This window comes from Urocampus carinirostris, chromosome 20 (genome assembly GCF_059441175.1).
Source record: "Urocampus carinirostris isolate Australia breed hairy pipefish chromosome 20, RoL_Ucar_1.0, whole genome shotgun sequence".
Lineage (NCBI taxonomy): Eukaryota > Metazoa > Chordata > Actinopteri > Syngnathiformes > Syngnathidae > Urocampus > Urocampus carinirostris.
This window is the reverse complement of record NC_142368.1, coordinates 20708024-20726133: the sequence shown is the minus strand read 5'-3', so window position 1 is coordinate 20726133 and position 18110 is coordinate 20708024. Positions and strand designations below refer to the sequence as shown.

The 18110-nt window shown below is 41.7% G+C and overlaps 1 protein-coding gene across 1 annotated transcript in view; it reads left to right on the top strand.

Moving 5' to 3' along the window:
* The window catches only part of rfx6 (regulatory factor X, 6), a 37785-nt gene extending 20016 nt beyond the window's left edge, over window positions 1–17769 (top strand). Inside the window, exons 16-20 of the mRNA XM_088325656.1 lie at window positions 2209–2418; window positions 3557–3770; window positions 11082–11386; window positions 14803–15000; window positions 17585–17769. Coding sequence (XP_088181782.1) covers window positions 2209–2418; window positions 3557–3770; window positions 11082–11386; window positions 14803–15000; window positions 17585–17721 — 1064 coding nt within the window. The 3' untranslated portion in view covers window positions 17722–17769. The remainder of the gene's footprint in view (window positions 1–2208; window positions 2419–3556; window positions 3771–11081; window positions 11387–14802; window positions 15001–17584) is intronic.
* Window positions 17770–18110: the final 341 nt, after the last annotated feature.

The window sequence follows — 18110 nt, the reverse complement described above, 5'->3', positions numbered from 1 at the left end:
TGCTTAATAAGAGACAATATCGCCTATTTTAAGTAAATTTAACAGGCATCATGTTAAGATATCTTAAAGTTTAAAAAAAATTCTGCCAATTGTACAAATGTATGTTTTGAAGCATATGGATTTGATGGACAATCAAAGATACAGCAAATATATATACAGGAATATATTTAGTATACAGAAAAGCATTAAACAGCAAAAAATGAATTTATATCCCCATAGCAGAAAATTTGACTTAAATTATTAAGTGCAACTTTTCTAGTTTTCAGACGTTCTAACTGATTGAAAAAGAAATCTTGTCATCATTTCCCCATTGCCCTCACCTGTGCTCGCTCGTTTGGCTCCAGCTGCTGCTCGTTTCCTGATTGGTTCCCCTGATATTCAAGCTCAGTACTCTTATTCACTCCTGGTCGGTCCGTCAACGAACCTCCGCACTTGCAAGGCAGGCTTTTTGACTCTGGCTCCAGTTTGTTCCGTATCCTGTATCCTGTATCCTGTATCAATCCCTGATCTAAGATCCGGATCCTGTATCCTGTCTGGTGTCCTGCTAGTTATCGATCCCATCTGTCCGGTATCCTTTATCATGTATCAATCCCTGATCCAAGCCCCGTTATCCCGTATCCTGTGTCCTGTAGCCCTTCTGTCCCGTCCCCACCTGTATCCTGCTCCTCTGTCCCTGACTTCCCGATCGTCTCCGGCTACCTGACCCGTCCTGTCTATCGACTACACTCCGATATCCCGCTTCGGCTACTTGACCCGTTTTTGCACATCGACCACGCTCCGATCGCCCGTCCCGGCTGCTCCACTCGTTTCTGCATTCCGACCACCCTCCGATCTCGTGGGGTTCCTGTTTCTCCTGCCCGGCGATCGCCGAATCGCTGGCGTTTGTTTTCCTGCGCCGGACTTATCCACTTCCGCAATAAAGCTTGTTGTGAAACGTTACGCGTTTGGGTCTACCCTCTGTTCTGGCTCTGACAAATCTACTTTAGATAAGCAGACTAATTTTGTCTAGCAGCTGGCTGATGGGTTTGCTGGTTTTAAGTATATTTATCCAATTTAAGTAGAATTTCTATTTTTTAATGAGAATAATAAATAACAATGTCCTTGATAGGACGATTTTGCTCATTTAAAGGATTATTTTTATTTTATTTTATTTGATGAACAAGATCAAATGTCTTGAAATAAGAAAAATAACACTCGCAATGACCAATTTCTTTGCCAATTCGATCAGAATTTATTTATTTTCGCAGCGTAGTTCGTCGCTTTAATCTGTCACTAGATTAAATAAATTGTAAAAATGGTGTTAAATTCCATTTTCTTATTTGACTAAAAAAACTTGAAATGTGAATTAACTCGACTGGACATTGGGTATCATTTAGCGCCACCTAAAGGTAAAGAAAATAATGAGAAAAAGTGTTGTTATTTTACAAAACATGAGGCTCACTTAGAGGGAGCTGATATGATTGTCCGCCATCTTGCTGCTACGGGTACCACCATAAAGCTTGTCAAATGCTGGGCAAAAAAACAAGAAAAAAAATAATGCGTTTTGGTCACTTTGAGTCTCCTTAGTTTTTCATCTCTCTTGTGCTTCTTAGCACTTGTTTTCGTCTGCACGACAAGGTACAGCTACATCTATCTGTCAAGAACCGGAACAGGATCAGGACCCAAACGCGTGATGTTTCTCACACAAGCCTTTTATTTTACGGGAAATGGGGAGTCATGCATGTTAGGCAGCAGTCTGGCGTGGAATAATAGGAAGCCAGACCTGTCAACGAGCCGCAGCTGGCGCTACACGGGCGGGGCCAATTGGGCGCCATGGCAACCGTGACACTATCGGACAATTATTACAAGGTGTCCTTTTCCAGCTAATTAATCTACAATGCGCTAGATTCAATAATGTTGCTTATTTTGAAGGATTATTTTTTGTTATTTATTCGACCAATCGGATAGAATATCTTAAAATGAGAAAAATTATACCAACGCCAATAGGGTAAGAAATTATTTTTACAGTGCAGTTTCTCTCTTGCTATAACAGAATATCCTTCTTTAAAAAGGAGAAAGTACAGTTTTGTATTCTCACTAAAATAAAGCATGTTACACAAGCTTATAGTGTAAAACACAAGCATACAATTCCAGTCGGCTTCAAATAAGTATAATTTTCTGCCAATGGGGTAAGTATAAGATCAGTTGATGTCTTGTTGTTTCTCCTAGGGGCCAGTAAAGCGGCCTTTACAGCATCTCCTAGTTCCTGCTTCCTAGCCAATCGCACCAAGACCGTCGCTGTCGACCAATCAGTGAAAAGCGAGTCTTCGGGACAGGACGCCTCTGCTTCTCTAGCAGCCAATGGACAGGGAGGGGCGGGCACAGCTGCCGTTACTGACACTTTACCTATGACGGATTCCGCCTGCTTCCCTGGCGGAGGTATGGAAAAAATCTAGAGTGGTACTTTTACATACGCGCTTAATTCATTCCGGGATAGTGCTCGTAGCTCATATTGCTCATTTAACGGGCCAATTTTCTAAATATTAAATAATTAAAAACGAATTGGCCTGTTTCCGACCTTTCAAAATGATCAAAGTAAACCCTAGATAGCTGTCAAACACATCTTTCTTATCACTAAAACATATTCAAATAAGTAATAGGATAAATAAGATGATTTTGAAATGAAATGAAATGATCCGCATTTATACAGCGCTTTTCAAGTCAAGACTTCCCAAAGCGCTTTACATTGTGCTTCACATTTCCCAATAGCGGCCGTGCAGCCATGTAAGGCGCTAACCTGCTTATTGGGGGCATTAGGGGTTCAGTGTCTTACCCAAGGACACTTCAACATGTAACACAGAGGAGCCGGGAATCGAAACTGCGATCTCTTGATCCCAAGACGAACTCTTTACCTCCTGAGCCACTGCCGCCACTGACAAAATAAAATGTGACTTTATTATGAGCACTTGAAAAGGAGGGCTTCGAGTCCCCGTAAAGAAGGTGTGCGAAAGAATAGGGACGGGGGGAGTGACGGCGCATGACTTTTGATGATAGGTAAGCACTTATTGTACACTGTTGTACAAATTAAAGTGACTTCAAGTGAATGTAAACACACCATATTCATTTTCATTCATTACTTTCTTTAGCCCGTTTAGCCGGACTTGCAACGCTATCACATTTGTCTTTGCTTCCCCTTCAAAATGTTACGTGAAATGCGTAAGGCAAGTTTCATTGAGGGGACCAGTTGCTACTTTTTCTGGATGCTTTTTTTCAACGAAAGCAGGAACTTCCTTCCCCTTAGCCAACACCTATTTAATCTCCTTTGTAAACACCAGCTTCTCTGGTTCCTCCTCCCTCAGAAATTATTGCAGCAAAACAATTCTTCTGCGGCTTTGTGATCGGCACTCGCTGCTTCCTGATTGTACTCCTGGCTTGGTCACTCACATGAACACCGTGCTCATGTTTAACAGGTTTTTGTTAAAAAAAAAAACTCATGCATCAAAATTGTTGCGTGTAGAGGTGCCAAAGCAAAATGATTCATTACATTGAATCTGATTTAATATTATTTTGCCCACAGACTTGTGCGCTTCCGTCATGACGCCCCCTACCTCTCCGGCGATGCCAGTGCACCGAAACTCGGTCATCAACCAGGGGCCTCGAGCCCCGACCTCCGTGTGCTCCACCTCATCCTCGGCTTACCTTTCTACGCTAAGCTCGGCCTTCCCGGAGAGTTTGTACTCCTGCTCGACGTACTTCCCTCCGCCTGTCTCTGCCTACCAGCCTGGGATCAGGTCAGTCTAAGCTCAGTTAACCTCTTTAGATTGCCACATTGATTTTAATACAAAGAGCTTATAATACACATGTGTAAGTGTCAAACTCATGGCCCGCCGGCAATGTGGCCCGCCACATCATTTTCTGTGGCCCCCAAGACAATGCGAGGAGAAGCATAAGAGAAAAATGCGCTGCTGTTTCAAATATGTCCACTGGATGTTGCCAAAGTCAGGTGCCACTCCCAAAGCAACCTTAGCTGTATTTCTTTCTTTCTTTCTTTCTTTGTTTTTTCCTTTAGCTTTTATTTTCTTTCCCTCCATTTATTTTCTTCTTTGTCTCTTGCACTCTCTCTTTCTTTCTCTCTGTCTCTTCCCTCTGCCTTTCTTTCTTTATACATTTTTTGTATGTGTGTGTCTTTCTGTCCCTCTTCCCCTCTCTTTTTCTATTTTCTTTTCTCTTTTTCTGTCTTGCTACTATTTTCTCTCTTTTTTTCTTTCTTTTTGTCTTTATTTCTCTCTCTCTTTCTCTCTCTCTGAGTATATCTCTCTCTCGCTCTCTTTCTTTATTTTTCCTCCGTCTAACTTTCTTTCTCTCTCTTTGTGTGTTTTTCTTTCTGCAAATGTCTTTCTCATCTTCTTTCCCTGTCTCCTTTTCTCCCTCTCCTTCTTTTTCGTTCTCTTTCTTTCTCTCTCTATTTCTCACTTCTTCTCTTTTTCTCTATCAATCTTTCTTGTCTCTTTTCTTTCTCTGTTTCTTTCTTTCCCATTTTCCGTCTTTCTCTCTCTTTCCTTCTATCTTCTCTTTTTAACTTTCTTTGATTTTCTCTCTGTGTCTTACTCTCTTCTCTCTTTTCATTTATCTATGTGTTTATCTCTTTTTTTACCTCTCCTTTTATTTCTCTCTTTTTTATCACTTTTTATTTATTTCTCTTTTTCTTTTTTTCTTTCTCTCTCTCTCTCTCTCTCTCTCTCTCTGCCTTTCTATCCTTTTCCCTCTCTCTATTTCTCTCTTATGTACCTGTCCTGCCCCCTTGAGAATGTTTTTTCTACCATGTGGCCCCCAAACTAAAATAAGCTTGTCACCCATACTTTAATATGTCACAAAAGCAAAGAACGTAATGTCATAGCCACAAAGTTTGTTTTCTAACAAAAACATAAAAGCCACAAATGATGCAGTGTATTGCATGATGTGATACTCAAAATCGTTTTTCCCTGGTGATTTAGTATCTAGTACCAGTATCAACACACCCTGTCAATGCTTATCTCTGAAGAGTGGGTGACGTTTTACACCGAAAAACAACGGTGACTAGATGATGAAGATGCTGTATCTGTGTCAGTTCAAAGTAGCTTTTAGCGGTAACCATAAAACCAGCATGTCTGTTTCACTTGAGGGAGCAGACCCCTACCCAAAAACCAGCCTAGGGAGGGATGGGTGCCGCCAGGCTGGTTTTGCCCAAGACACACCACAGGATGTGGTTCCCCGCAACCCAAGGGTTCAAGGGATCTGTGAACGTGAACCGTAAACTTAAGTCAAGTCAAGTCATTTTTATTTGTACAGCCCTAAATCATGAAGAGTCTCAAAAGACTTCACAGATCATTACACTATATTACACAGACTATTTTTCAGAATATTATCATACATTCCCCTGCTTTGGAGCCGACGAAAAGAGTAAGTTATTCATATGCTATAGAGAAGAAGTGAGTTTTAAGCTTAGATTTAAACATTTCCACTGAGGTTGCAGATCGGATCTCAGGGGGAAGAGCATTCCACAGCACCGGTGCCCGGATGGAGAACGCTCTCGAACCAGCAGAACACTTCTTTGCTCTTGGGATCACCAGGAGACCGGCACTTTCAGAACGTAGGCTTCGGACCGAGACATAGGGGGAAATCAGATCTGAAAGATAAGAGGGAGCAAGTCCATGTATGATTTTGTATAATACTAAAAGAACCTTGAAATCACATTTGGGAGCCAATGCAGGTTAGCCAAAATCGGTGTGATGTGATCGGACTTTTTTGTCCTAGTTAAAAGCCTCGCTGCGGCATTTTGGACCAGCTAAAGAGACTTGATTCTAGACTTCGGGAGACCAGAGAGTAGTGCATTACAGTAATCAGATTCAGATTCAGATTCAGATCTACTTTATTGTCATTCTAGTACACGTGTATACAGAACGAAATGTCGATGCATCTGACCCCCACAGTTTCCTTGAATGTACAGATATAAATAAAGTCGTATTGTAATTGGCTACGTATAGTATTTTACCATAGTGCCGATAGTGCAAGAAGAGTAGCTAACCAGATGTGCAAAATGGGCAGTCAGGTTAACAAGTCAGGTACACAGTAACATTAACACTGTAACAATAACGCTGTAATTACCATAGTGCAGAGAGCAATGTGCAATGAGTGGCAAGCTATAAAAAACTGCCAGTAGTGCAAAAAGTCAGATTAGCAGCCGCTTAGATTTAAGTTAACTATATGTTAGATTGACCATTTAACAGTCTAATGGCCAGTGGGACTAGACTATTGCGGAGCCTGGTGGTCCTGCACCGCACACTGCAGAACCTCTTCCCAGAGGCTAGCAGTGTGAACAGTCCATGGTGGGGGTGAGAGGGGTCCCCGGTAATGTTCTTAGCATGGGATAGGCAGCGCTTCTGGCCAATGTCCTGAATGGAGGGAAGTGTAGTCCCAATTATTTTCTCTGCTGTCCTCGTTACCCTCCTCACACTACCCCAGTCGGTAGCGCTGCAGCCTCCACACCACACAGAGATACAGCTGGTCAGGATACTCTCTATGGTGCCCCTGTAGAATGTGATGAGGGAGGGTGGGGGCAGGTGGGCTCTCCTCATCCTCCGCAGGAAGTACAGGCGCTGCTGTGCCCTCTTAACCAGTGATGCAGTGTTCACGGACCAGGTGAGTTTGTTTGTAATGTGCACCCCTAGGAACTTGATACTGCTGACAACCTCCACAGCCTTGTTGTTGATGCAAAGTGGGGCATGGTTGGGCTGGTTTTTCCTAAAGTCGACAATGATCTCTTTAGTTTTGTCAACATTCAGGACCAGGCTGTTGTCCCTGCACCAGCCCACCAACTGCTCCACCTCCTCTCTGTAGGCTAGGTCGTTGTCATCCCTGATGAGGCCCACCACTGTTGTGTCGTCAGCATACTTCACGATGTGGTTTGTGGCGGACCTAGGGACGCAGTCGTGTGTCATCAAGGTGAACAGCAAGGGGCTTAGGACGCAGCCTTGGGGGGAGCCCGTGCTGAGGCAGATGACATCTGAACTGTTCTGACCTATCCGCACTGATTGGGGTCTGTCACAGAGGAAGTCCAGCAGCCAGTTCCGCAGGGGGGTGTTGAAACCCAGGAATCTCATTTTGTCTACCAGATGTTGTGGGATGATGGTGTTGAATGCTGAACTGAAGTCCAGGAACAGCATCCGCACATGGGTGTTCTTCTCCTCTAGATGTGTCAGGCTCAGGTGAAGCGCAGAGGAGATGGCATCCCTGGTGGAGCGGTTTGTCCTGTAGGCAAACTGAAAGGGGTCGAATGAGGAGGGGAGACTGGAGGTGATGTGCTCTTTAACCAGTCTCTCAAAGCACTTCATTATGATAGGAGTCAGTGCAACGGGCCGGTAATCGTTGAATGATAAGATCTGGGGTTTCTTTGGCACTGGGATGATGTTGGCAAATTTAAAGCATGATGGTACTTTGGCTTGGTCTAGCGAGGTGTTGAAAATGTCTGTTAGTACACAAGCCAGCTGATCGGCGCACTCCCTAAGTACCCGCCCCGGAATGTTGTCCGGGCCTGGAGCCTTCCTTGTGTTGACCCTTCTCAGGGTCTTCCTCACGTCAGATGAGTCCAGGTGGAGTGCTCTTTCGTCCTGATTTGGAACCGCTTTCGCTGCAGTGGTGCCGTTTTGTGCCTCGAACCTTCCAAAGAATTTGTTGAGGTCATTCAGAAAGTCCATGCTAGTGTCCTGCACTGGGGCGGTGGTTGGCTTGTATTTGGTAATGGCCTGAATGCCTTTCCACATATCCCTGGTGTTGGTTTTGTTGAGGAAACGTTCCTGGATTTTTTGACTGTACGTTCGCTTTGCTAGTCTGATAGCACGGTTCAGGTTAGCCCTCGCTGATCTCAGCGCCTCCATGTCACCAGATTTAAAGACAAGGTTCCGTACTTTTAGTTGTTTGCGTATCTCAGCAGTCATCCAGGGCTTCTGATTGGCACGGGTGCATATAGTTTTGGTATTGCTGACGTCTTCTGCGCATTTACTGATATAGGCTGACACAGAAATGGCGTACTCATCTATATTTATTTTGTTGTTGTAAGTGGCAGCCGATTTAAACATGTCCCAATCAGTGCAATCAAAGCAGTCCTGTAGTGCCTCCATTGCCCCCTCAGACCACACCCTCACCTGCTTCACTGTAGGTTTTTCACTGGTCAGCAGGGGCTTGTATGCTGGAATTAGCATAACAGAAAGGTGATCTGATGAGCCAAGGTGGGGGCGGGGGGCTGCTTTATATGCACCTTTGATGTTTGTGTAGGCCAGGTCTAATGTGTTCCTACCTCTTGTAGCAAAATTTACATGCTGATGGAAATGCGGGAGAACTGTTTTCATATTGGCCTGGTTAAAGTCCCCCGCCGCAATAAAAATGCACTCGGTGTAAGCATGCTGCAGTTCACTCACAGTTCGGTAGAGAACGTCCATTGCCTCCTTCGTATTAGCGCTGGGGGGCACGTACACGGCAGTAATGATGGTCGCGCTAAACTCCCTCGGTAGGTAGAACGGTCTGCAGATCACCGTCAAAAGTTCAATGTCTCGTGAGCAGTGATTCGAGATTATCTTCGCATTTCTACACCAGTTGTTGTTTGTATAAATGCATAGACCGCCACCCTTGCTTTTGCCGGTGAGCTTGCCGCTTCTATCGGCGCGGAAAGCAGTTAGCCCCACAATGCTAACAGCGTCATTCGGGATAGATGAGTTTAGCCATGTCTCCGTCAGAATTAAAGCACAACAGTTCGTCAACTCGCGGTTCGTTGAGAATTCCAATTGTAAATGGTCCAGTTTGTTGTCCAGGGAGCGGACGTTGGATAGGAAAATGGATGGTAGAGGCGTTTTGAAGGGTTTAGCCTTCATCCGAGCCGTTAGCCCGGCCCGACAACCTCGTTTCCTTCCCCGGTCACAGCGCTTCCGCTTGCCACTTATTATCGAGACGGGAGGTAACAAACGCATGAATTATAATTTCCGCATCCGACTGAGACAGTATAGAACGAATTTTAGCAATGTTACGAAGATGGAAGAAAGCGGTTCTAGTAATTTTCTTTACATGCGTTTCAAAGGATAGATCAGGGTCAAATATGACACCTAAATTTTTAACTGAGTCACTCTGTGTGATGTGACATTTGTCAATGTTCACAGTAGTTATTGAGAATACCTGAGCTTGAGGGTCTGAGAGAGTCAAGTCTAAACAGTCAGTATCAGGGGAGACAGTGTCCGGATGGTCAGTGTTCAATGGGGTCTCGTCTGGGAGGACAGTGTCTGGTGGGCCCATACCCAAAGGGATCATGTTTTCAGAGCACCGTGGTGGGCTTTCCGTATTGTCACTTGCAGTACTTAATTATATGTTGATGTTATCTTGATTAAAAGCTAGGGTAACACTGGAAAGGATAAGAAAAATAGAACATACGGAAATTGTTTTTGCCACAGCAGTTAGCAGTCATCACCAAGAAATATTCTTAAATTGTTGTCCAAGCTTAAAGTGCTATTTTTGTTTTTTCCATTGCTAATTATTAAGGATTTTTGTAAAGGTTAAGTAGTAGTACAAAAAAATTATAAGACTTTTTGGAACTGGAACATCACCTCCAGTAAGCCCCACACAGTATTTTTATTTTATGAATCTTGCATTTGTACAGATTAAACCATAATTGAGAGAATAACAAGATTACCGGTATTTTATTTTCTTTTTTACCTTTTAATAATCATATACTTTATTCTCAGAGCATTTCTTTAATTTTTGGTATGTGTTTTTTCGTTTTTTTTTTTTTTTTTAGTTTATTGTTTTTTTTATTTTGTTTTTGTGTCACGATTGCCCATTGCCCTCACCTGTGCCCGCTCGTGTGGCGCCAGCTGCTGCTTGTTGCCTGATTGGCTCCCCTGCTATTTAAACTCAGTACTCCCTTCACTCCTGGTCAGTCCGTCAACGAAACTCTTGAAAGGCATGCCTTTTGACTCTGTCCGGTATCCTGCTTGTGTGTCCAGTATCCGGTATCGATCCCGCCTGTCCTGTCCAGTATCCTCCTTGCGTACTGATCCCGCCTGTCCCGTCCTGTCAGGTATCTTGCTCGTGCATCCTGTATCCAGTATCGATCCCTTCAGTCCCGTCTTGTCCGGTATCTCGCCCATGCATCCTGTATCCGGTATCGATGACGTCTTCTCGTATTTTTAGTATCTGGTATCGATCCTGTCAGGTATCTTGCTTGTGCATCCTGTATCAGGTATCGATCTCGTCTGTCCATGTCCGGTTTTGATCTCGTCTGTCCCTGGCTTCCTGTTTCCCGCACCTGACTTCTCGGTCTCCCTACTTCTGCCCAGCAATCACCGAATGGCTGGCGTTTGTGTTCCTGCGCATGACTGCCCTGTTTCCGTAAAATTAAGCTTGGTGTGAAAACGTTACGCGTTTGGGTCCACCAACAGTCCACGTTCTCACATTTTGCCTGTTTCTTTGTTATTTAATCCCAGGCATAGCCCATTTGTTTTTCTTGGAAGATCACCTTTTTGTTCTTGAATAATCAAATAAAAATAACTTAAAAATAACTCCTCATATCGATGCCCACTTTTTTCTACATCAATTAAATTGTAAAGCCAAATTGTGTTGTATTCTGTAAAATCTAATATTTTTAGGGCGGCAGTAGCACAGGCGGTAAAGCGCTTGTCTTTGGATCAAGAGGTCGCAGGTTTGATTCCTGGCTCCTCCGTGTTATATGTCAAAGTGTCCTTGGGCAAGACACTGAATCCCTAATGCCCCCGATAGGCAAGTAGTTACCTTGCATGGCTGACACTGCTATCGGTGTGTGAGTGTGTGTGTGAATAGGTAAGTGTGAAGCACATCGTAAAACGCTTTTGGAGGTCTTCAATGACTTGAAAAGCGCCATGAAAATACAGACCATTTACTAACTTTGAGTCTCCGTATTTTGAATTCTTTCTTGTGTTTTGAAGCACTTGTCGGTTGCACTACACAAGACTGTGACATCTAGTGGTCAATTATTATGCTGTATCCCTTTTCAAACATTCTGATTATATCCCCGTAATTTCAATGTTGTCAACTTTTGTGTGCAGGCCAGAGGCGGAAGGCACATACTCAACTTCTATCTCGACATCCTCCTGTCGCTACCCTGTCTTCGACTCCCAGCAGTCGCCCCCCAAGGAGACTTTTTATGGGGACGGCCAAAATTTTGGTCCCGCCTGCTCGCTAACATCCTTCGCTTCTTCCAACCGGCCGGCTTCAAGCTATTCAGACGCTGTCCCGAGCAATCCCGACCTTGAGGCGCAGATCCTGGACGCCTCAGAGGGTTTCGCCTTTGGACTCACTCACTGCGGCGCAGGTGGTTCAGGACAAACCTATTCCACTGCAGGACAAAGTGGTAAGTCATTTTTACTGAAAAGGAAAAAAGAAAGAAAGTCAATTACAGTAATCCCTTGTTTTTCGCAGGGGATATGTTCCAAAAAGGGACCTGCAATAGTCAAAACCCGTAAAGTGGAAACGTTTATTTATTTATTAAATACTCTATTTTACATTTAAACCAAAGAACAAACTCTATTTACAGGTTCAAACATTTGTTTAACCAGTACATTTTCTAACTTTACATGTACTTTTGTACTGTCAAATTCTAATTTTTAAAATAATCTTGCCGTTTTATTGTACTATTGATTCAGAAAGAAGTGGAATTTATTTAAGGAAACAATTTTTTTTACTTCAGATGGTATTTTGTTGCCATCATATGGACAATATTGGAAAACAAAAATGTAGCATACTGTATTTGATAGAGGTAGGGTGCGTCAATTGAGGTGTCCTTAAAAAGTTGAATACTGTATTACTCAATTTAGATATGTGTTAACAATGCCCAACTGAGTTCGAAGGGCCTTTATCATTTTTCGCCACTCCACCTATCTACTTTTATCTTACTTTCTAGCAAAGCTTTTCGGGATGCAGAACATATTAGGTAGGAGGGAGGGGTGGGGATAATTGGAGAGTTACTCTATGCTTGTAACTGCAGTGTTTTGTTAGTGTATCATGAAAATGGTGAAAGTAAGATAAGGCCAGTTTCAAGTACAGTCTAAACGCCAATCAAAACCCCCAAAAATATGAAAATTGAAGAGTTTATCCATGAGCATCGACATAAGGAGCTTGTCAGAGGCTGCAATGATGGCACTAGCCAGATTGCGTTAGCGGGTAAAATATTTCCAAAAGAACATTCCAGAAAACAAATAAAAGTACTGAGCTTTTCTCACTGTAAATTTCTGTACTGTAAATTTATAATTTCAAAAATAATCTTTTATGCTTTAGGGGTGACCAGTGTGAATAAAAGCAGGAACTGAGGCAGGGATGCTCAAAATAAGGATGATATTTAATTAAAAAAAAAAAAACAGAAACAAAGTGACAAACGAACAAAGGGGCACAAAGCAAAGCAATCTGACAAAGTCCAAACCGCAAAAAAAGTTTGAAACCAGAAATTGTAAATGCAAGGAACAAAGTAACAAACCAACATGTGGGCACAAAACTACGAACGAAAGAAAACAAACCTGAAGTGGCAGTGCTAGATAAATAGCTGTGTGTGCTTTCCAAAATGTCAAAGGGTCAGGATAATTGGGGAAAGGTGTGTGGTGATAGGAACCATCTTTTTCAAACTAAGTTGGCGCCCTCCCGTGGAAGGAGGCGTACCAGACCGTAACATAATCTTCCTCCAACATTTTATCATTGATTCAGGACACGAGCCAGAGTTTTACTTCAGATTATATTTTCCATCATCCTTTGGACGTTAGTCGAAAACAAACATGTAGCGTAATAATGCTTTTACTTTCCTTTAGCATGTTGAGAAGTCCAACTCTGTTGGCGGAAGAAAGCATCTTCTTCTGCATTTTGTGCTGTTGTTGGTCCAGAGCATTTTGTTTTGGAGCAGGGGGTCTTCAACCATTTTCAAGCTAAGAGCTACTTTTCGTTTCTAGTTAGCGTAAGGGGTAACCAGTTTGCTATGCATTTGTAAAATAGCAGCTTAGCTGCATGGCTTGCTAAATAGCTAAAATGTATCTTGATAGTTAGCTGGAAAGGTAAACAGGTAGAAAAAAACTAAAAGGGAGCTCGATATCTAGCTATAAGAGTAAAAATCCACCTCAATAGCCAGATAGATAGCTAAGCAAAGCTAGCTAGCTAGCTAGAAAGAAAGCCAAAAATTAACTTAACAACAAAAAGGTAAAATGTTAGCTAGATAGCATGTAAAACATCTAAAGAGCTAGCAAGATAGCTTGCTAAATAGTTAGAAATGTAGGAAGATAGCAAGCTACAGATCTAAAAATATAGCCAGAGAGCTAGTTGAAAAAACTGCTCACATTTTTTTGTTCATTTGCTTTATAAAACCCATGATGAATTTATTTTGTGGTATTTCCTGTAAAATTATCATGAACAGGAGGAGAACCCAAATACGTTTCTCACACAAGCTTTTATTTTACGGGGAATAGGGCAGTCATGCACGTTAACCCAAATGCTAGTGATTCGGCGATCGTTGGGCAGAAGACGTAAGGCAGCAGTCTGGCGTGGAATGACAGGAAGCCAGAGGCCGACGTGATCGATACCAATTGCTTGAGCAGATATCGGACAGATGGAGCGATACCGGACAGGACGGGACGGACAGGATTGATATCAAAACTGGATATCGAAATTAAATAAGACAAACTAGACGGGAACAAAACTGCAGATCGATATTAAACAGGACAAAATAGACGGGAACAATACCGGACAGGAAACACAGGCAGGGAAGCGGACAGAGTCAAAACCCACGTCTTGCGGGGCAGAGGTTCGTTGACGGACTGACAAAAGATGAGTGAGAGCACTGAGCTTAAATAGAAGGGAAGCCAATTCGTCAACGAGCCGCAGCTGGGGCCACACGGGCGGGGCAAATTGGGCGCCATGGCAACTGTGACAAAAATAAATCAATAAAAGCATGAATAAATACATTTGTTTAATTCACGTATAGATCCCTTTTTAACTAATTGCTTAAAACTAGTTATCAATTCTTGAATAGATTTATTTTGTCCTTGAAACCCAAGAACTGGAATTTATATATTTGAATTTCTATATTTCTATATTTATTATGCATTTTAAGACGTGTATGACGTACAAGAAAATCTGTACGGAAAAACGCAAATTTGTCAATTATGGGTACCATCTGGTAAACACCGACTATCACGAAACGGCAAATCAATCAAGTCCAACGAGTTCGCCGAGGTAGCCTCTATCTTGGTATGTTTTTTTTCGTTGAGAATGAAGCGAGCGGTTTGATGCTACTGTGCGCATGCGTCTGCCGCCTGGGGATTTCCCATCATGCATCATTCCAAAAAAAAAAAAAAACATGGTGTAAGATTATTTTGTAAGGGAAAATACAACAGTTTGTACGGGCATGGAGCCGCGGAGGTTGACAGGTATGAAGTTATCATGATATTACTATGTTGTTACTATGTTATTACCAGGGTTAATTGTTAAAAAAATGTGTTTAATAGACTCAGTCAACCAATAATATTTCTAAAAAATTATAACGACCCAGAACTGGTGAGATATTTTCAGAACAGGTCCACTGTTTTAGAGAAACTCAAAATTGAAAATTGTGAATACGTAATTTAGGTTATTCAACCTTTTTACGCATGTGTACAATTTAAACCGCAAAGATATCGACGCAAAAGTCTCCGAAAACAGAAAAGGGGAGAGGCGACTGTTGAGCCAATCAAAATGCAGAACACAGTGCTCGATGAAAATCCACAAAGTAGCATACTCGGTGCTGTTTTTCAGATTATTATGGAAACGGCAGTTACCTGGATGGCCAGCGGATGGCGCCGGCGGTGGAGCAGCACGTATCGGTTATAAGCAGCGTTAGTCCGCTTCTTCTTTTGCGCTCACCGTATTCGGACGTCCACGACCCACTCAACATCCTGGACCGACCCGGCAGGAAAAGCGGAACCTTCTTCAGCGACGTCCACAACACATCGGGTAAGCTAGCTAAACGTCCTACTTCCGCCAATCGCGTGAGATTCTGAAGTGATTCAGTTGGTGAGTGTACTTGGTATTGTTTTAGTCTCAGTAATTGTATCAGTGGCGGGGCATGCATTTTATACCTTCAGCTCAAGTCTGAGTTCATGAAGTGTCATTCGTGAAATTTCCTATTTTATTTGTGAGGACTCGGGTGGAGGAGATGGGATTTCGGCAGACCCCTGCCCCTGCTGGGTGTATGGTTCTTTGGGTTCGCTCTGAGTTGTGAGGAATGGGCTGTGCAGACGTGCGACATGTAAAACCTATTTTTTGTAGTTAATCAAAACTGTATAACAGAGACGAATAAGAAAAATGACCGGGGGATGATTGAAAAAAAAAAGTCAGAGAGAGAGGGTTCGGCCCCACCTGAACGTAATGATTGACATTTTAAGACCAACCCAGTCCCAAATTCAGTTTTAAGCTCAGGCTTAAGATCATACCTCTAGGATTAAAGTGGCGGTCAAAAGCTTTTCCTGCTTCAAAGTTGTCCGAGCTTTTGCTATTAAATCAACACTACAATATATAGTTGTACCTCTTCTTTCTTATTTAGTCTGTTCTGGGTGTAGCTTTGTAACCTGAAACATTTGTAAGTAGAGATGCCTTTTAAATGTTAATGTTCTAATCCATTCAAAGACCTGTAAGAGGTATGATATATTTTTAAAAAATCATAAAAGCGCAACAGAACATGAACCAACTCTATATTAAAAGTAGATTTCTGCACAGTGAACATAAAACGAAAGGCACATAATATAAAAAAACAAAGAATAAATAGTATTGTAAATGTATTTATTTCATGTGCGTCCCTTCTCAAGATTTCTTCATTTTCCTCATGTTGAAGTTTTTTCTTGCCCTCATGTAGGTTTTAGATTAGGGGAAGGTGTCATAATAGTCTGTGGTTTGCAATAATCTGTGGTCTGTGCAGCCTTTTGAGACTCCTTGTGATTAAGGGCGTCGCAAACAAACAAACATGACTTGACCTGACTTAAACTGGCCTTTTTCTTTCCTGGTCCTCAGCAGTGTTTTATTTACCTCGCGTTTCTCAAAAAAAGTGTTCCAACGACGTCTGCCTTTGACAATCCGTCGGAAATGCGCGAGGCAGACCTTAGCGATAACCCGGCCTGCCAACACTTTTTCTGCGTGATTTCTTTCCCCCAGTTCTGAGAAGTCATGGAATTTTGCCAAAATGTCTTTAATCTGGGCTGATGAAATGATGGCAGTATCCTCCTCCTCCTCGTCTCTGAACTCCTCTTGCACTTCTATTATCTCTTGCTCTCTTTTGATGGCCAGAGAAACTTTTCTGCATGTCTTTCCATAGTGAATGATAGCTCTTCGCAGCGATTCAAGTTCTTGGTTTTAAGCGTTAGTTTTCCTGATTCGCTGTATTTTTTTTCGGTAACGGAATGTTTTTTTTCCAACAACAAATTTAGGTTACCATTTAGTTCAACAGTTTAGTCATTAGTTATTTGTTTTTTTGTATTTTGCAGTTGTTCGATTTTCTTTGGATAGCAACTAAGTTAGTTAGTTTTTAGTTGGTTAGGTAGTTAGGTAGTTAGCCTGTTAGACTGTTGTTGGTTATTTGTTTATCTATTAACTTATTTACTGTAAAGGTTTATTTCAGAAAGTAAACCACCCCTTTTGTAGCAGTAAAGGTTGTTTTTTCAATACAGTTCTTAGTTTTATAAAGTTACTTTGTTTTTTAGTTAGTGAGTTCGTTTTTTTAAGATGATATGATTGTAATATAATACCAGATAATAGAGATTTGAGTTCTTATAGTTCGTTTTATTTTGTGATTTTTATTGTCTAGATGGTTCAAAAAAGCTGATTATATTACAGTATAGTTAATTTGGAGAAATGTCTTTGTTTTTGTTGGCTGGTCAAGGTAGTTGACACAAAATTAACTTTTATGTTTTTGTTTTTTTACTGTTTAGTCTTCTTTTGACAGTTGACAAGTGAGTGTATTTGTTAATTTCCTTTAAATTGTTTTTTAAGAAAAATATACATTTTATTTTAAAAAATGGAAGGGATGAAACTAAAGTGAAGTTTGTCATCTAATTTAAAAAAAACAGAAAAACACACAAATGATAAAAAATGATATACACTTCATGAGTATCATATGAACAAAAATATCTGCTTTTTGCTCGCTTGAGCTTATACCATACTACTACAACACTTTTGTTTGGTGTAACCCTAACCCTAACCCTAACCCTGATTTCTACCTGGCATGGTACTTAGTGATCGACTGAGTTTAACATTCAATTAATAAAACATTGTAAAAACATAGAAACAACATAGTAATAACATGTTATTTTAAAAATACATATCAAACTAGTAGCCTTTCAGGGTTATCAGTAACAAAAAAAAGTAGCTCTCACCTTAAAAAAAGTTGATGATCCTGGTTTAAAATGTGAAGACATCAACACATGACATTGTGTGCTATGTACTTTTTGCTCAAACAGACTTTGTCTGCAAGATATGTTGAAACGCAACCTCGTGCAAACTGTAAAAAATGGCCGCCCCGGTAATAAGGTCATATTTCGCCCACTAGGCTCCGCCCCCTGCATGTACGCAGCGTCTTCGTCGCCCTTCTCATCCCAGGATGCTTCTTTGTCGCAGCGGCAGGACCCGGTTTCTTCGTTGCCGCCCATCGACACTGTTTTCATGGGGACCCCTGGGGTACAGTGAAACTGGGCACAACCCCCAACTTCGCCAAGGACAAAGACTAGCCCCATGCACCTGCTGTAAATACATGACTTCGGAACACACCCATCCCTTACCTGCACTTTTCACAATAAATATAAACATAGGAATGTCAATTGCACCCCACCTCTTTATTATGACTTTAAATAGCATCATTCTTTGCCTTGCCTACTCTCTGACAATGACAGTGTTACCGCCACCTAATGTATTGGATGTGTAATTACAATTTCTTCAATCACACATGTGTGACCGTGGTACTATTTAATGTTGTCTTTTTAAAAAAATGATATACCCTAGAGAGAAACATGTAACAAATGATTTTGAAATAATACTAATAATCTTCACAGCACAGTTTATGGACATTTTATTGTGTT